The 19485-nt window shown below is 39.5% G+C and overlaps 1 protein-coding gene across 8 annotated transcripts in view; it reads right to left on the reverse strand.

Moving 5' to 3' along the window:
* Positions 1 to 19485, reverse strand: part of PLD1 (phospholipase D1) — a 137354-nt gene that overhangs the window by 94588 nt on the left and 23281 nt on the right. For all 8 annotated transcript variants that reach the window (XM_036242706.1, XM_036242701.1, XM_036242704.1 and 5 more), the window contains 5 exons: positions 16555 to 16613; positions 15173 to 15265; positions 7462 to 7614; positions 5966 to 6115; positions 5219 to 5302 (listed from right to left, as the gene is read on the reverse strand). In XM_036242706.1, the coding sequence (XP_036098599.1) occupies positions 5219 to 5302; positions 5966 to 6115; positions 7462 to 7614; positions 15173 to 15265; positions 16555 to 16613 (539 nt within the window). The remainder of the gene's footprint in view (positions 1 to 5218; positions 5303 to 5965; positions 6116 to 7461; positions 7615 to 15172; positions 15266 to 16554; positions 16614 to 19485) is intronic.

Below are 19485 nucleotides of genomic sequence, written 5' to 3' on the forward strand. Positions count from 1 at the left end.
TAAGTACAGCATAGGGAATATAGTCAGTAATATTCTAACAACTATGTATAGTCCCAGACAGCTATGAGATTTATCAGGATGATCACTTATTAAGATATATAATTTCTAATCACTGGGGTATACACCTATAACTAATATAACACTATATGCCAACTGTAATTGAAAAATAAAAAATGATTTAGGAAAATAAATAAAAATTCTGATCATAACCCATTAAATTATTTTAATAAGTAATTACTAGTGTCACAACTCATTACTTGAAAAACACAATGTTAAAATCAATGTAAATGTATCCTCCTACTTAGAACAATCATAGCTTGTGAGCCAATCAATAATAAAATGCTGACTTTTTTTTTTTACTTTATAGCCTTTGCCTTCAGCCCCTTTCTTGCCTCTCTTCTTTTATAAAATCCTCCTTTAAAAATCTTTGTTGTTTTTATTCTTTATTCTCCAGTTTATTAATCCTGTCTATCTCTGGCTCATTTAATGCACAAACCCAGCAGCACCTCTACCTGACAGGTCAGAGGACAGTCTGGCCAAGGACTCCACACACTCGCTGCACATCCTTGTGGGACAGTGCTAACCAGAATCACCATGGCCGAGAGGAGCCGAGCTGAGCCGCACTCTGTGGGTCTGCCCTACGTTACAGCAGTTAGTTCAGCAGTGAGCTGGAAGCCGCCTCATGGTCTCCTACTTCATTTTACAATCGACTCCGGTGACTACTGGACAGCATAGGAGAAACACGAAATATGGACTGCTCACTCATATTTATATAAAGCTTCATCTTTTGGTACCTTAAACGTTTAGCTACATTTTACTCTTTGCCTGGGTTTTCGTGAGTCTGGGCTGTGTAAGAAACCTTTGTCTCCTCCAACTTGACAGCCTTACCTTAAAATTTACCTCTTCAAACAATTTCTCCTGATGAAATCTACCCAAATCAGATTAGTACTTTATCCAGCACCTTAAAAAAAAAATCCATCTTCAAAGAATCTCAGAGCTAACAGGAACCTCAGACACCAGGCAGTGGGGCAGCTCCTCCAAGCAGCAGCTCTGAGATACGGGGTCAGGAGCAGACACAACCGGATCCCAGCCAGCACCCATCCTAGACTGGGGGACTGGGCGGCTTCCCAATCTGCCTCGTTGACTCTTACTTTTCTCATCTATAACACCATCCTGGCATCTAGTAAGAATTCAACAAATAATAGCCATTATTGTTAATGTTAGTTCAAGTATGCTTTAGAAACTTCCCTTATAAAAGTTAAATGATTTGCTCCAAGTTAGTAAGTCAGACCCTGTGGTGGTCTATGCAGGGACCCTTACCATTTGCCTCCCACACCATGACAATAGCTTACGAAATGATCTCTACAGCCACTGTTCAGTTTGTCTTCTATATTATTACCAGAGTGGTCCCTTTCAGAAACAAATTCAATTAAAACTACCATTCTGATGGGGCAAGGTAGGACCTTTTCTTAAGGTGGAAATGTCTACAATCAGTTACTTCATCAAGCTTGCATTTTAAGACACAAACCCTTCGGTTGCTTTCACTGAATGAACACTTCTCTGCCAAGGACAGGGTGCTGCAGGGTTCCTGTTTTAGGTTTCTAGTATCTGTCACACCCATCACAGTGGTGGGACTGTGGGTTTTCTTTCCGTTTTGTAACTGCTTTATTGAAAAGCAAGTGCCCTTTCCTCCCAGGCCTCCTCATATTGCACATGTTTCCTGCCAAACGTGGGGATCATTTGTTTTTTAATTTTGTTTTTTTGTTTTTATCCTCACCCGAGAACATTCTTCCATTTTTTTGTTCAGATAGAGCAGGAGGGAGAGAGAGAGTGAGAGAAACATCGACGTGAAAGGAACACATCGAGTGGCTGCCACCCACACGACCCAACCAGGGCCGGGGACAAACTGCAACTGAGGTCCGTGCCCTTAGTGGGAACTGAATCCGGGTCTCTCTGGACCGCAGGCCAATGCTCTAACCACTGAGAAAAACCTGCCAGGGCTATTTTTTAATTTTGTAACCTACGGCACTGGACTGCTGAAAGGCTCTCGATTCTGTGGGGTCTCCTTAGTAAGGAATGTGACTTTTCATGTTGCAATATCACAGGGATGGGACGGCCCAACTTCCACTCTTCACAAACGATCTGAATGAATAACAAAAGAACCTCCCATGCTCAACCAAATGAACAAATGAAAAAAATAAAGTCATACACACAGACAACAGTATGGTAGTTACCAGAGGGTGGGAGGGGGTGAAGGGGGTAAAGAGATCAAATATATGGTGAGGGAAGGAGACAAGACTTTGGGTGGTGAGCACACAGAGAATATACAGATGATGTAATATAGAATTGTACACCTGAAACTTATATAATACTAGTAACCAATGTTACCCCAATACATTTAATTAAAAAAAACAAGCAAAAAACCCTTCATGCTTAAACATTCCCAGTGGTTCCCAGTGTTCACTGGATTAAGTGTGAACTCCTCGGCAGCTCACCCAGTGCCCTTCACGATTTGGCCCTACCCCATCTTTTGAGTGTTATCTCCAACCACCACCCCAAAGAACACTACACTAACCCTACACATAACCTCCACCCTCCTCCAAAATCACTGTGCTCGCTCACACCTCCATGCCTTGGTCCTGGCTATCCCTTTGCCTAAAACGTTCACCTATTTTCATCTCGCCAACGCCATCCCAGGACCCAGGCCAGCGTTCTCTTCTGTGAAGTTTCCTCAGCCCCTTCTGCAGGCTCAGGCCCTGCCCCTCCAAGACAGCTGCCGTTCCGACCCTCATCACTGAGTTTCCCCCATCTGTTGTTTTACGTGTGACTTCCTGACTCTACGTTGTTCCAGGATAAGAACTGCTTCTCATTCATCTTTACATGCACGAGGCCTGGTTCAGGCCCTCTCACGGAGTGCGTGCTCACTCGGTAGCCCGGGAAAGAACTAGTGAGTAAATGAACAGAGGAGTGGAGAGCTGGTGAAATTAATGATCAAAGGATCTAAGAACTTCTAGGTCCCAGGTTGATTCTCAGTTCACTATAACTGTCTTTGCTTGCACAATAATTGTTTCAGAAACACTTTAACACCATTTTCACTTAAGTATATGTCTCTTGAATTATACTGGAAGTTTCTAAAGGGCATGTGTATTCTCTAACTATGCTATTCCTCTCTCAGATCTAGACACTTCAGGGTTTTGGTATGTATTTGAATGCTCCCTTTTGCAATATACTTGCAGGATAAGGATTTTCGTCACTTGTTAGGACAGAAGTTACTGCAAAGGTTTTATTTCAAAGGGAGTGTTGTAAAAAGATGTTATCTTAGAGCAGTCATGAAAAAGAAATAACCTCCTGGTTCATGTTTTTGTTGACAGTAGAAGAGAAAACAGTCAGGGTTCCATCCCTTCAGATGTTAAAATGTGAGTCTACTTGAGTATTCACAACCTTCGAAAGGTATTATATCCTTGCACAAAGCATGCAAACATGGGCTCAGTAGAAACACTGTATCCAGCCTCTCTCATGTCTTTGTCAAACTTTCAGAAATATTTTTTCAAGGAATAGAGTACAACATTAAACTTGAATGTATTCTCATAAGTGTTTAGAAAGTATTCAACCAAAGAAATAGCTCCTAAGTAGGAAACTTCAATTTATTCCTGTTAATTGACTAAAGAGACAACATTTGGCAAGACTATAAAGGCCAAAAATCAACTCCCCCATCAACATGAGAATAAGTGATCTGTAGCCACGCTGACCATCACATACCTTATCTAATAATTCTAGATCAATGGTTCTCAACCCAGAGGCACTTTGCCTCCCAAGAGACATTTGGCAATGTCTAAAGACTTCTGGGTTATCACTACTGGGATGTTGCTGTTGGCATCTAGTGGGTAAAAGCCAGGGATACTGATGGTGCTAAACATCCCACAATGCACAGAACATCACCCCACAACTAAGAATTATCTGGCCCCAAATGTCAGTAGTACCCAGGTTAGGAAAGCATGCCCCAGAATTATAGAGTTTCACATCACTGAGACAAAACATTAAAAAAAAAAAAAAGAGGAATCCACATTCCTAACTACTCTCCCCTCCCCCTAAAATCTAGAATTAGAAGGAAATAAATGATGATGATATTTTCACAGTTCATACATAAGGTAGCATTTGGAAGGAAACAGGATAGAAAAACATAGGGGCATTGCAAGCAACAAAGATCTGAGAAGAAAAACACATTTTAAATAATTTTATTTCCATCGTAGTCAATGTTGGCATTGCAATCATTTTTAACTGTCCCAGCAGATGGGTAATTGGAACTAAAGTCAGACTACAGAGCCTGTCTAGGAGTGAAATTCCCCAGAAGCTAAATGAGTTTTAGATACAAGAATTCTAGTAGTTTTGCCCTGGCCAGTTTGGCTCAGCGGTTAGAGCGTCGACCTGCGGTCCCGAGAGGCCCGGGTTCGGTTCCCGCTAAGGGCACGTACCTCGGTTGCAGTTTGTCCCCGGCCCTGGTTGGTCGTGCGGGTGGCAGCCACTCGATGTGTCCCTTTCACATCGATGTCTCTCTCTCTCTCTGTCTTTCTCTCTCTCTCTCTCTCTCTCTCTCTCTGTTCCTGTCTCTCCCTCCCACTCTACCAGAACAAAAAAGGAAAAATGTCCTCGGGTGAGGATTAAAAAAAAAAAAGAATTCTAGTAGTTTTAATAAGCATCCAAACTCTCATGGATTTTATTAAAAAGGGTCAGAAAGTTGAAATCTGACATGTCTCCAAAAAAGCTGACCAGGCTAGTCATTAACAAGGACATTTTAACAGTGGTAGGCAAATGGAACAATTCCCATTTCAAAGGGACAATTCAGAAGAATTATATCCACTGGACCTGGTGCCAGACATACCAAAATGAGGAAAAACTACCCAGGAAGATTATTTTCTACTACCTCTACAACTGCATTTGCAACTTACTCTTTACCAAAACAAATAGTGAGTGTCCACTTCCAAGTAAAAAGGCAAATACAAAATTGTTCAAGTTAAATATTTTAAGAATATATTTGGATGCCAAGTGTTTTGAAAAGAACTTTCACTGGAGGCTACGAGAGTTAGTTGGTTGAAACCCTGGCCAGACCATCTGCGGGTACGGCCGGTTTCCATGACCTGTGACTGCGGAACGTCATGACAAACCCGCTGTTCCTACACACAGAGACCTCCAGACACCATCGCCGTGGGCAAATACTAACCACCAATCTGTGATAAAAATCTCTTCTTTTGCCTCTTCCATCGCATTTGCAATATCTTCAAAATATCCTTTGGCATTAACATACCTGAAAGACAAGGTGTTTTTCATTTTTGTTTTACCAAAAATAAAAGAAGTAGAAAGGACACACATCTTCCGGCAAAACCAAAGACGGAAGCCACTGCCTAGCCTCTCCACATAAACACCAGATACTTTGTGTAAATGGAAAACAAGGACCGAGAACACCAACTGCTACGGAGGAGGGACAGTAAATAGATAGAGGTAAGCAACAATTGCTTGGTGTCAATATCATAGGGGGTCAAATGAATTCTCCCATCCTCTTAAACTCATACACAGTTGTTCTTCTGAGACAGAAAATAGACCGGTTTCCTATCTTTGGGTAGAAAAACATGCGAAGCATGATTTTAGTTAAAAGAAATATCCAGCAAGTAAATTCTCCTCCTTAAATTATGGGTAATGATTTAAATAAATCTCCCATTTGCATCATTAAGAAAAGGTGTAAAGTTCGCTTTTAAAATCAAACTTCAAAATCTAAAGCTAGCTATCTCAAGCTTATGGTAAAAAAAAAATCTTAAAAACTAACATTGGAAAACGAATCGATGCTCAGGTAGCCCTATAAAGAAGGGCCTTTGTTAGGTATAAGGCATTATATCTTTTCACAGCTTTGAAAACTGATTCCAGGTGAATTAAATGCTATGACTATGACAGTCTTAGAGCAAAAAAACCTTACCATTTAGCTAAAACGTTCTCTTGGAGAGCAGCATACGACCCAAATCGATGGTCTTTGAGGAAGTTGGTGCCATGTTTCTGGATGAATTCTTCTATGGCTCCTGCCCACCACCGAGCATGTCTATAGCTGTTGCATTTTAAAATAAGTGTCCTTCCGAGAAAAACAAAATGTGGGAAAGAATGGTCACTCTGTTTTCTGTCTCTTTAAACAAATTTAAGGATGAACCATGCCCTGTTTTGTTTTGATACTGCAGACATCAGTTAAATTTTTTTTAAAGCAAATAGCATCTTACTTATATCGAAAAAAGAAGACTTCTAAAAATTTTGGCAAGATTTTAAAATATAGTCAATGTAGCAAAAATAAATTCTCAGGTTACTTCTTTACTCGTGCAACCGTGTGTAAAGGTACTTACGGTAGGCCTGGAGCTAGGCTGTGAGGAGGATCATGAAAGAGGTAGGAGCTGAGGACCTGTGTCTCTGTTACTTAGCTGTTGGCTCCTGCAGAGGTCATTTCCCTTTGTGCTGCCTGATGTCCATTTCCTTACATCCTGATTGTACTCTAGGAGAGTATTCCTTCTCTATTCTGAGTTCACCAAAGCCAAGCAAAATGGCATATTCCAGACCCCTGATCCCCAAAACCGGCACTGAGATCTGTTACAGGGACCAGTGTGAACGGCGGCCTGATGCCTGTGGCCCTCCACAGAACAGAAACACAGTCCTAGGAAGAAGATTTAATGGCAGCCCCTTTGCATTTCCAATAACCAATCCCAAACCTTCCACTGCCAGAGAAGGTAAGTCCAAATCTTTTCCACTCACATACATGCAAATGTATACTAGTAAGGGTATATCTGTATCTCTCTGCCAGTCAGTGTGAGTAAAGACAGAAATGTACCCATATTCATATACATGAAGCTGAACTTTATGGACACAAATGTATATCGAGAGAAAGACACACATATTATATAACTAAAAGCTTCCAGAAACAAAAGCATATATATCAACACACATATGCTCACTAATAAAATCTATAGTAAGTGTACACTTGAGTATCCTTTCAAGGTATCTTCCTTAAAATCCATGTGTAAACAGAATTTTTCTAAATCAAATCATTTTTAAGTGTTCTGTTAAAGGACATCAATTCATAAAGTAAAATTTTTTTTTTTTTAATGTGAACAATCATCCCTTAATTTATCTGTTTGGCAAAATGGTACTTTGGAGTAGTCAGTGTTGTTAAAATGGGCACATATCAATACACAGGATAGTTTATTCTCATTGTTGCCCATAGAATGTTCTATTCTTCAAAATTAATTGCTAGGAAAAAGTAGTTTCATTACTTTTTATTGAGACTACATTCTAAATAAAATTTTTCAAACATTTAAATTATTTTACCCCCTTTACTTAAGGTTGAGAGAACAACTTTGTTTTTAAGAGATTTTGGTAAAAATATTTTTTTTACCAACAAATATTTACTTTTTAAAAAATAGTTGAAACTTCTACCTTGAAAGGTTATCAATTCGGAGTCCATATTTCGTCTCTGTCTCCTTCTTCCCCACCTTAATTCTGAATTCTTTATCCACCAGCAAGACGAAGGCAATAGCACCGCTGTCTGGTTTCATATACAGCAAAAAGGAATCTTTCACTATCAACCACCTGGGAGAAGAGAGCATGTGTTTTTTGGTCGCACTGAATTACTGAAACAAAGCGAACAGATAACTCAACGAGTTTGAAGCCAACACACTAGCAGACAGTAGACAATTTTATCTTTCGCATGGGGATTTCTTTTTAAAAACCACTATGAAACAAACAAAATATCCAACACCTTTCTACTATGTTTTTCTAAGAAGTTTGGGCACCCAGCAATTCAAGATAATTCATCAGCTTTGACACACAAAGGGCAAAGCCTGGAAGAAGGCTCCTGCTAACAGGGCGTGCTCGCTGCCCCTCGGGAGCCCCAGCTTCTGGGAGAACGGAACAGTGTTTGCTAATAAACTATCACAGAAGAAGTAAATAAGTTTCTCAGGAAGTATAAGCCCCCTTTAAAAAAATCTAGTAAGCATCCAATACTCTACATATTCTAGTGTACATTTCAAATTATTTGTGATTTTAGGAACCTTTTAAAAAAATTTTTTTTCTTTATTGATATTAGAGAGGGGAAGAGGGAGAGATAGAAACACTGATGAGAGAGAACATGATTGGCAGCCTCCTGCATGTCCTCACGGGAGGTTTGGCCCACAACCTGGGCATGTGCCCTAACCGGGAATCAAACTGGTGACCTCTTGATGCATAGATCAATACTCAACCCCTGAGCCACACTGGCTGGGTTAGGGACCATTATTAAATAATGTTCAATGGGACATGATCTCTCAAAAGTATATTTCCATTCAATTCAAGACATGTTGAAGAGCTTCATAGTGGAAAAGTACCGTGACAAGCTAGGAGTTAGGGTAGAGGTAGACACAGCACAAAGGTAAGTCATGTATGTTCTCAAAGGACCTTACTGGGATGGTGGGGCACAGGCAATGATAATTCTAGGCTGAATGGAAGAGGTACTAGAAGAGAAAAGCAGACTGTGGTAGGTACAAGGAGGGAGTCCTTAATTCTGACTAAGAGCACACACTAGTGTCAGTCTCCCACAGGGGCGGTGTCTGAGCGAGGCCAGGAAGGACCCATCACATAGAGCCCAGCTGGGTCAAGGTGTACACCCCACAGCGAGGGCAGAGTTAGCAACAGCTCCGGGGTGTGGGATGCTGCACGTGTTGGGAGAAAATCTGTGAGGCCATGGTCTCAGAGAGAGCAGCAAGGAAAATGGGCAAATGAGTGCAGCGTGGAGGAAAAGGGCCAAAGCCGCACTGAGGAGGGTCTGACGGCCATGCAGAGAAGGTTGATCTATATCAGGGCACCAGTGGTACCTAAAGTTGCCTGATTATCAGAGTAGTTTGTTAAAAAAGAATAGATTCCACGGCCCCACCAAAGGGCCATTAAAACGGCCTGACAATCTGTGTTTTTATTTTTTAAAAATACCAAGGTGTTTATTAAATAAAGGAACCCTCGTGTCCTGCCAAGGCAATAGGACGATAATATCATTGGTACTAAGTTTAAAAAAAAAAGTATGAAGGAGGAAGAGGGATGTAGTGTGGAGGTCAGCAAGCCACTTGTACTGCTGCAAAACTCTTCATACACTTCACTGCGAATATGCATCACCCGGGGACCCTGTCAAAAGGCAGATTCCGAGTCAGTAGGTCTAAGCAGGGCCTGAGGTTCTGCATTTCTAATAAGCCCAGAGGGGTTGCCTATGTCAGGACCACTTTGAGTAGTAAGGATGCAGATGACAGGCATGACATGGAGTGGGAAGAGCAAGATGGGGAACGGGATCGACCAGGTAAAAATGAATGGCAACTTTGTCCTGTTGCACGTTAACACCATAGATCCGTCTTTACCTACAGCTGTGGAGTGTTCAAATGACTCAGCTGATAAATGAATGAATTAACAATAGGTGTATTGTAACATATTAGGTGATGTAAAGCATACCACGGGATGAATAAGGCCAGAACACCTGCACGTAAATTAAGTAACATTATAAATGTCACATGGAAACTCAGAATTTAAAGAAATCTACAATAAATCTTTACTGAAATTGCTAACCACATTATGTTTTAGCAGCATTACAATTTGGGATTTAATGCAGACACATTTACATTGATTTCCACTCAGTTCATTTCTTTCATTTGTTTTTTAACACATAGGCTGTCTCCTTCTTAATAAAAGGAGAGGGGTAAACTGAGGATGACTTACAGTGAAGGACACACATGTGATATCATTTTTTTTAAAATAGAAAAAGAAATCAAGGTCACTGAAAAACAATACCCGACCACAGTGCTACTGTGATTATGGTGATGGCACACCAATGTGGGTCTGAGCTTCCTGGCGTTTCTTATCAAATGAGTAAGTTCAAGAAATAAAGAGGTCTTGTACCCAAAAAGCTAAGTTCCAAGGGAAGTTTCTCATTTGGGACCTGAACACAAGTCAACTGAACAATATAATGGATAATATTCTCAATAATTTTCAGTAAATGTAGAAAGTATAAATTTTATAAGAATTCTCAACACTGCCCAATAGGAATGCCGAGGTCATGCTAACAAATGGTACCTCAGTGATTCTGATGGCCATGGCTGAGTTACGAGTCCAGACATGCGACTGCCTACTGATGAAACTTGGTAAAGCTACACGAGAGTAGATGGATCACGTATCTGGTAACGTTCCTTTAGCTGCTGTCCCTTCTCTCAGCTTGACTTTGATGCAAGCTGGAGAAAGGACATGTGGCGCAGGGTATCTATGTCAATGGTTACCCTCTCGCTCCTCCAAAATGTGGCAGCCTAGAAATATGGAATTGTTTAGTAGCAGCAGCTGGATTTGAGAAGCTGAACACAAAAGATAATGGTTTCTGTTTTGACAATGATGAGTTGTTCTTTTGAACAAGTCATTAGCCATCGAGGTAAACTGACTCATAGCCTTTATTTAGAGCTATTCTTAACTATACCATTCATTAAAACTCTTCTGATCTCTTCCCTTTCTCTCTTTTGTCATTAGATTTTTTTCTCTTTAATGAGAGGATATGCATCAAGAAAGGAATCCATCAACCAGCCTTTTGGGAGTCAGCACCAGCTGCGCAGGGATTAAGCACCTGCCTTTGCGTCAGCCTCCCTGGACTCCAATTCCAGCTCTGCCACCTGCCTGATTGTGTGAACTTGGGCGACAAACCTAAAGTCTGAATCTATAAAACAAGAGTAACAGCAATGCCCAGCTCCTACGTGCCTGTGCAGATTAACTGAGATGATTCACCTGCATTGCTCAGCACAGTTCCTGCACCCGTAAATCTGAATATTCTTGTTCTAAACCAGATGAGATTACGGTCTAACATGATGCTTCCTGCCTCTGCTACTACTTGCTGTGTCATTCAAATGCATTTGGGAGGACATAAACCAGCCATCACCTTCTCAGCTTCATCTCCCACTCTTCTCTCCCACCACCTTGGTCTAGCTGTTTCTCAGCCTGACAGTCCTGTACTTCACTATCCCTCTGCTTAAAAACTGTTTCTTCCAGATCTTCCCACGGGTGATCCCTTTTGTCAATGAACCCTCAGCTTAAATGTTCTTCCACAGGTAGGACTTCCCTGGCTATCCCATCCAAAAACGTTCCCATACCCCCAGTCCCTCACGTTTACCTTCTTCATAGCACTTACCCCTCTCTGAAATTATTCGTCTGCTTGTTTATACCTGTCTCCTCCACTACACAGTAAGATCCACCCCCCTCCCATCTTTTCTGGCTGCCCCTTCTCGTAGAGGTTATAACTCAAACGTCAGCTCCTGACCCCTGAGCTAATGCCGCCCCGTCCAGCCTTCAAGGCCCTCATTACCCATGACCCTCTCCTCCTTCAGAGCCCCGGCACCGCCAGCACGGATTTCATTCACACCGATGGAGCCTGGCCACCGCCTGCTCCCCTCCAGCAGAGCTCCATGAGGGCAGGGACCTGGTCTTGTTCATACTGTTTTCCCAGCAACAAATGCACAGCCCGGCAAACATTAGACAAGAAATGACTGAATAGACAGATCGAGGCTTCCATGTCTTAAGTAGGTGTCTCAGGTTGGGTTGCCCCAGAAATCAACCCTGAGACAAGGATGTAAGTGAAAGTGGTGCCTGAAGGGCTTATCAGGGAGTTGATTGGGAGCATGGGTAGGAAGGACAGGAAGGAAAGCAGGAAGGGGGCCATCAAAGGATGTGTTTTCATGAACCTTACTGGGGGCAGGTGGGCTGCAAGCCTGTCAAGGATCGTTCTACCTGAATGTTAAAGGGACTGGACTCCTGCAGGATCTTGGCTGAGGGCTGTTCCTGGGGGCTGTGAACACTTTTGGAGGGCTCTGCACAGGCAGCCCAGAGCAAGTCTTGGTTCAAAGACTCACAGGTGCTTGCAGTCTCAACATGTGGTTGGCATGTAGCAGCTACCTTAGACAAAGCTGGAGATTGGAAGTGGTTGGCATGTAGCAGTGACCTTAGACAAAGCTGGAGATTGGGAGTGGTTGGGATGTAGCAGCGACCTTAGACAAAGCTGGAGATTGAGAGTGGTTGGCATGTAGCAGCTACCTTAGACAAAGCTGGAGATTGGAAGTGGTTGGCATGTAGCAGTGACCTTAGACAAAGCTGGAGATTGGGAGTGGTTGGGATGTAGCAGCGACCTTAGACAAAGCTGGAGATTGGGAGGTGTGCTTAGGAGAAACCTGTACTGGGGCCCCAGTGTGCTGGGAAGGCCAGCCCCCCAGAAACGTGTGGTGTGGGGCAGGAAGCAGTGGCAGGGCAGGCTGGCTTATTACACACCATTGCTCTCCTGGCCTAGCATTTGGTCTGAGTACTCCCCAGGGTTCATATAGTTGGGGTGGGGTAAGGTGGGAAGATACATTACAGTCAGGTGGGAGTCTCACAATGTCCTGTGATGTTACTTACACATCAGATTTTTGGGGACATTTATGTAAGTTCCAGATGTTTATTTGAAAGAAAATATTTTATAGTAAATTATTTCCTGTTTTATTTAGTAAAATTTTAGGGGGTTTTTGTAACACAGAAATTTTCTTATTCTCTAATCTGAGCTTTTGATCTTTTCCTTCTAATTTCTTCAGTGCTTTCAAAATTCCCCAAATTAGAACCCAACATATTTTTCTTTGTTGGCACTATATCTTAATGTTTAAAGGTAGATCCCAGTTGTAAGTTTATATGTGTGTAATACAAACACAGCTTAATTTCATATTGATACCTGAGCTCATATATTTTTTCAAGATTAAATAACATATATTTCTTATATTTTTAAAAATCCTAATAAATTATTATTGCAACATTTTCAAGGTTCATTCATGATATAGCATGTATCAGTACTTCATTCTTTTTTATTAAAAGTTTAAAAATGTTATTCAGACATAATTCACATATCAAAAGCTCACCCTTTGAAAGCATACAATTCAGTGGTATTTTTAATGTATTCCCAAATTCTGCAACCATCATGGCCAACTAATTCCAGATATTTTCATCAACCCAGAAAGAAAGCCCATACCCATTAGTGGTCTTCATTCATTTTTATAGCTGAATAATAATCCACTGTGTTATAATATCACCTTTCGTTTAACCATTCATCAATTGATAGATATTTGGATTGTTTTCACGTTTTGGCCTTTCTGAATAATGTTGTTGTGTACACTCATGTATAAGTTTTGCTATAGATATATTTTTCAATTCTCTTGGGTAAATACATAGGAGTGGAAATGCTGGGGCAGATGGCAACTCAAATTAATATTTTGAGGAACTGTTATACTGTTTCCCAAAGTGGCTGCACAATTTACATTTCCACCAGCAATGCCCGAGGCTTCCAATTTTTCTACATCATTGTCAACACTTGTTATTGTCCATCTTTTTTAAATTGAATGGATTAAGGTGACATTGGTTAATGAAATTATGTAAGTTTCAGGTATACAAATCTATAATGCATCATCTGTATATTGTATTGTGTGTTCACCACCCAAAGTCAAGTCTTCTTCCACCACCATTTATCCCCTATTTACCCTCTTCTACCTCCCCTCACACTCCTTTCCCTCTGGTAATCACCACACTGTTGTCTGTGTCTATGAGGGTTCTTTGTTTTTTGCTTAATCCCTTCACCTATTTCATCCCACCTCCCAATCCCCCTCCCCTCTAACAGCTGTCAGTCTGTTTTCAATATTAAAGAGTCTGTTTCTATTTAGTATGTTTGTTTATTTTGTTCATTAGATTCCACATATAAGTGAAGTTTTATGGTATTTGTCTTTCTCTGACTGGCTTATTTATTTTTATTTTTATTTATTTTTTTTTTCTGACTGGCTTATTTAATTTAGCATAATATTCTCCAGGTCAATTCATGCAGCTGCAAAATGTAAGACTTCCATCTATTTTACAGCTAAGTAGTATTCCACTGTGTAAATGTACCATAGCTTTTTTAACCACTCATCTGCTGATGGGCACTTGGGCTGTTTCCAGATCTTGGCTGTTATAAGTAACACTGCAATGAACATAGCAGTGTAAATGTTCTTTCAAATTTGTGTGTTGGATTTTTTTCAGATATATTCCCAGAAGTGCAGTCTCTGAGTCAAACAGCAGTTTTGTTTTTAACTTTTTGAAGTGACTCCAAACTATTTTCCACAGTGACTGCACCAATCTGCATTTCCACCAACAATGCACTAGGGTTCTCTTTTCTCCACATGCTAACCAACATTTGTTGTTTGTTAATTTATTGACAGTAACCATTCTGACAGGTATGAGGTGGTATCTTGTTGTGGTTTTAATTTGCACTTCTCTGATGATTAGGGACATTGAGCATCTTTTCACATGTCTATTGGTCACCTGTATACCCTCTTTGGAGTAATGTTTATTCAGGATTTTTGCCCATTTTTTAAATTGGATTTTTTGTTTTCATAGTGTTCAGTTTTATAACTTCTTTATAAATTTTGGATATTAACTCCTTATCAGATGTATCATTGGAGAATATGTTCTCCCATTCAGTGAGTTGTCTTTCTACTTTGTTGATGGTTTCCTTTGCTGTGCAAACACATTTTAGTTTGATATAGTCCCATTTGTTTATTTTTTCCTTTGTTTATCTTGCCTGAGGAGACATAGCAAAAAGAAATATTGCTATGAGAAATGTCCAAGATTTTACTGCCTATATTTTCTTCTAGGATTTTTATGGTTTCAAGACTTACATTTAAGTCTTTAATCCATTTTGAGTTTATGCTTGTGTATGGTCTAAGAAGGTGGTCTAGTTTCATTTTTTTTCACATATCTATCCAATTTTCCCAACACCATTTATTGAATAAACTATCTTGACCTCATTGTATGTTTTTGTCTCCTTTGTAGAATATTAATTGACCACAAAGGCATGTGTTTATTTCTGGACTCTGTATTCTGTTCCATTGATCTCTATGTCTGTCTTTATGCCAGTACCATACTGTTTTGATTACTATGGTTTGAAATTAGGAAATAGATAATGAAACAGGGAACTTAAAATAATTTAAAATTTGCTCTGTTATGACTTTCAAAGGATTTATAACTGATTTATAATTTAATTTAAAACTAGTATGTAAAAACTCCTCAGATATCCAATTTACTAAAACAAATATACAAAACTCCTAAGTCCTACCTCCTTGACCACCGGTAGCAGGCTCTTCCCTGACCACAGCAATTCATGCCAGGTATCCTGTGCCCTCCGGATCTTTTCATTATCATGCCTTCTCTGAAAGAGACATCAAGTTAATGCATCATCTTCAAATTTCCAGCTCACTCTTAGCTGATACAGCCTCATAACTTGGGACTAAATAAATTATTTCATTTTCGCATGACTTTCCTCTGCACCCTTTCCTCCTTTACCCTAAAAGAGCTCAGTACCATATTTGCTAGGATGAGTACTCTAGCAGCTCATCTTTGAAGCACTCTGGTCGATGTAGACCTGTTGGCACTGGGAGCAGCATGATTGTGTGGTCCACATGTAGGACCTTAAGCATCTGGCTCTAAATACTGAGCATTCCCTCCAGTCATTGTAACAGCCTGAAAGTGTCCTCACACATTGCCAAATGCTGCACCGGGATGGCTCAGCTGCTACCCAGACAGAGGAGGTATTCTCCATGGATTCCAATGTTTCTGCAGCCCTTCACCTACAGCTCTAGGATCAAGCCATGACAAAGAAAGTAGAACAAAACTTATGGCTTTTGAAAAAGAAAAATTTTGATTTTGAAAGATATGAAAAGAAAAAACAATATTAATAGCTAAACAAAGAAATATTTCATAACAACTACTAACAATGATCTTTACTAAAAAAAAAAAAAAGTTAAGCTCTTCATCCTATCAAGCTCTCATATTGTGAAGGAAGATAATCATTAAGTAAATTTCAATCTTGTTACATAATATACATTTTACACAGTATTATTTTTAGTCATGAAAATGAATGATAAACAGCTAACTTTTATAAGTGATTAAAAGAAGGGATCTTATAGATTTGCTTTTATAAAATTGAGATATAATTAACATATAACATTATATCAGTTTTAGGTATACAACACAGTAATTCGATACTTGTATATAATGTGAAGTGACTGATTACCACAGTAAGTCTAGCTAACATCCATTGTTAGCTATTTTAACACAATCTTTTCTTGTGATGAGAACTTTTCAGATCTACTGTCTTAGCAACATTCAAATATATAATATAGTGTGTTTGATTTTTAAATGCATTCTCCCACACATCATATTTGCTACATGTACGAAACATTCCAACTGTGGGATTAGAGGAAATCGGTGCTATGAGCACATAAGAAAGAGGGTGGAGCAGTTGCTACCTTTGTTGAACTTAGCAAGATACTCTGTTTTTGCATTAACAGATCCCCTCAGTTGCTCTGACTCTGTGGGGAAGAAAAAAAACTAGCAGTAAAACCAGGGGAGGTCCATCATCACGGTATGCTGAGAAATCAAACATTAATGCTTATCAACACTCATACTTCTATTTAAAGATCCAAGACTGAAACTTACATGCCCTTTGGTCCCAAATCATGGATGAAAGACAGCTGGCTGATATCAAGAAATTCTGTCTGAAAAGAGGCCAAAAATCCAGACTTTAAAAAGTCAGAAAAAAAGAAAAATCTATGCATTCAAAAAAACACATATTAGGTACTGCAATGCTTAGACACAGATGGAGAACTGTACAGACTACACAGATCAGTAACAGTGGTATCGCCCGGAAAGAGTACAAATCAGAAGTAAATACATAGTTAAAACACAACCAAGAAGTGGATGTGTGTCCTAATAGGTAGAAATACATTGCTCAAGAAAGTCATGGAGAGAGAATTTCCTCCCAAATTCTTGTGTGTTTGTTTTTGTTGTCAGGGAAGGGGGACTGTGTGGCCTAGTGCACACACAGGTAAGAGAAACTTGTGTGAAGGGAGTGATGTTGGTGCCAGGCTTGGAAGATGGACTAGCCTTGGCATGTGAGATGGGCGGTGAAGAGGGACACGGAAGAGGAGAGGTGTAAAAGGGCCACCGGATACACAGCTGGGCTAGAGGTAGAAAGGTGAAGGAGAGGAACGGAAAACTAAATGGCAAAGCAGGTGGAGGGGAAGTTGGGGAGGTCTATGAATATTGGGAATACCAAAATATTCTAACGCAAACGTAATGAAATTAATTAAATAATTACATGTGATTATAAAAAAGTAATTATATTTTGATGAGTATAAAGGAAGAGAATTTTTTGATCCACCTTCACTAAATAAATTATGAGACTAAAAACTATAAATATTATAATAATATCAACGGCTAACATTTACTGAGTCCTTAATATCATTGACCCTGTACTAAGCATTTTTCACACATTCTCTCAAACCTCTGTGAAATAGGTGCGACAGTCGGCACTCGTTTATCGCGGTCAATCAGTTCCAGACTCTACCGCGATAAATGAATTTCCGCAAAGTAGGATTCTTTATTTATACACAGTTTATACGCGGTTTTTTCAAAAAACAGCGATAGACTGAAGCTGCGAAAGTCCAAGCGCAAAGTGATGAGGGACAACTGTATTTGTCCTATTGTACAGAAGAGGGAACTAAGGTTTAGAGCAGGCAGAGGCGAACTTTCTCTGCAAAGAGTCAGACAATAAATGTTTTAGGCTTCATGAACCATATAGTTAAACTACTGTAGCATGAAAGCAGCCACAGACAATACATAAATGAATAAGCATGGCTATATTCTATTAAAACTTTACTTATGCATACTAAAATATGAATTTAATATCATTTTATGTCATCAAATAGTATTCCTTTTTTATTTTTTTCAATATTTAAAAATGTAAAAACTATTCTTATCTCTCAAAACAAATGAAAACAGGCAGTGGGCTGGATTTGGTCTGTGGGCCACAGTTTACCAACCTCTAGTTTAGAGAAGTTAGATAAACTGTCCAAGACCACAGAATTAGCAAGGCATATTCAGAATCAGGTCAGACCAGTCAGTATCCTCAAAACTAAACTGCAAATGCAAAAAGTCATTCAACATTTATTTTACTCAAATTGAGCGACTTGATTCTGACGAGGTGAGCGCTTGATGAAAATGTGGGCACAGAGGGAAGCCAATGAGCATTATGTAATTCTTAGTATATGCAGAAGTTTTACCTTGTCTACTCCTAGAAACTATTTGAGTTTGACAGTATTTGCCCCCAATTTACAGAAGCGACCACAGTAAGCCCAGATCTGCCAATGGTCTTTGACCAGGTCAATAACAGCCCTACTAGAAAAATCAAAGACAAAAAATACATGCTCCTGGCATCAAGAAGCAGAGAAGATAACAGACATGGAAAACAATCCACATCCACAAAGTTCTGTGGGGAGAACCATAACAGTTACCTGTCTTTGAAGAGTTATAGAGACAGAGTGACCACTTCATAGCTGATATGACATCTCAGAGGAAATACTATTTGGTCTGGGTTAGTAAATGGAATAATAAAATGAAACACAACAGCTTTCCTTTAAGCTTCTTATATGTGATTGGAAATATCTAATATTAAACATGTAGGTATTTTAAAAGTCAAAGTCTTTACATTTCATTTTTTGAATAAAACATGGTGATTCTGTACCATGCATTTTTATCTGATTTGTGGGTATGCTTCCTAACTGGAAGATGTAGCAACACATATTAGAAGTGACACTGCAGACTCTGAGCCACAAAATGCAAAATGTTTTCTTCTTTATTTCTCACCTGAGGATATTTTTCTACTTATTATCAGATAGAGTGAGAGGGAGGGAGGGAGAGAGAGAGAGAGAGAGAGAGAGAGAGAGAGAGAAACATTGAGGTTGAATGCCTTTGACCAGAACTGAATCTGAGACTCATTGGTCCAGAATCAAACCCGCAACTCATTGGCCCTTGCTGAGCCAAACCGGTCAAGGCCAGAATGCAAAATGCAAATCCTAAGCCTCAGCTTTCATTTCATCTCTAGGGAGCAGAGATCAAATATCATTCTCATTTTACACAGAAACTACTAGAGAGGTGTCACTCATGTATTCAGAGTCACAGAACAGTTGAATAGAAGAATTGGAAATGAAAAGCAAATACCAGGGAAACTTATCTAATATATTGATATTTTCTTCTTCACATAGATCTCATCATCAAATAATTGACCAAAAAATATTTTTTGAAATAATTCAGAAATCATAACTTTACAATATCAAAACAAAATTGTTGTGTTAAGAATTTCATCTGAATTTAAAAGTATACATTAGCAATGAAGAAAATTTAAAGTTGTGCATTAATGTAAATTTTTAAATTCTCCTAATGGCTCAGTCAAGTTTGACTCAAGAGAGATTTCAAGAAAGAACTAGCCCTATTAGAGAGAAAAAGAAAAATCTCTGGCAATAAATGTTCTAATACAGATTTATCAGCTTGAAAGCAAATGTGACAAGATCAATTTTGAAGCAAACCTAA

This window comes from Molossus molossus, unplaced genomic scaffold (genome assembly GCF_014108415.1).
Source record: "Molossus molossus isolate mMolMol1 unplaced genomic scaffold, mMolMol1.p scaffold_m16_p_5, whole genome shotgun sequence".
NCBI classification, from domain to species: Eukaryota; Metazoa; Chordata; class Mammalia; order Chiroptera; family Molossidae; genus Molossus; species Molossus molossus.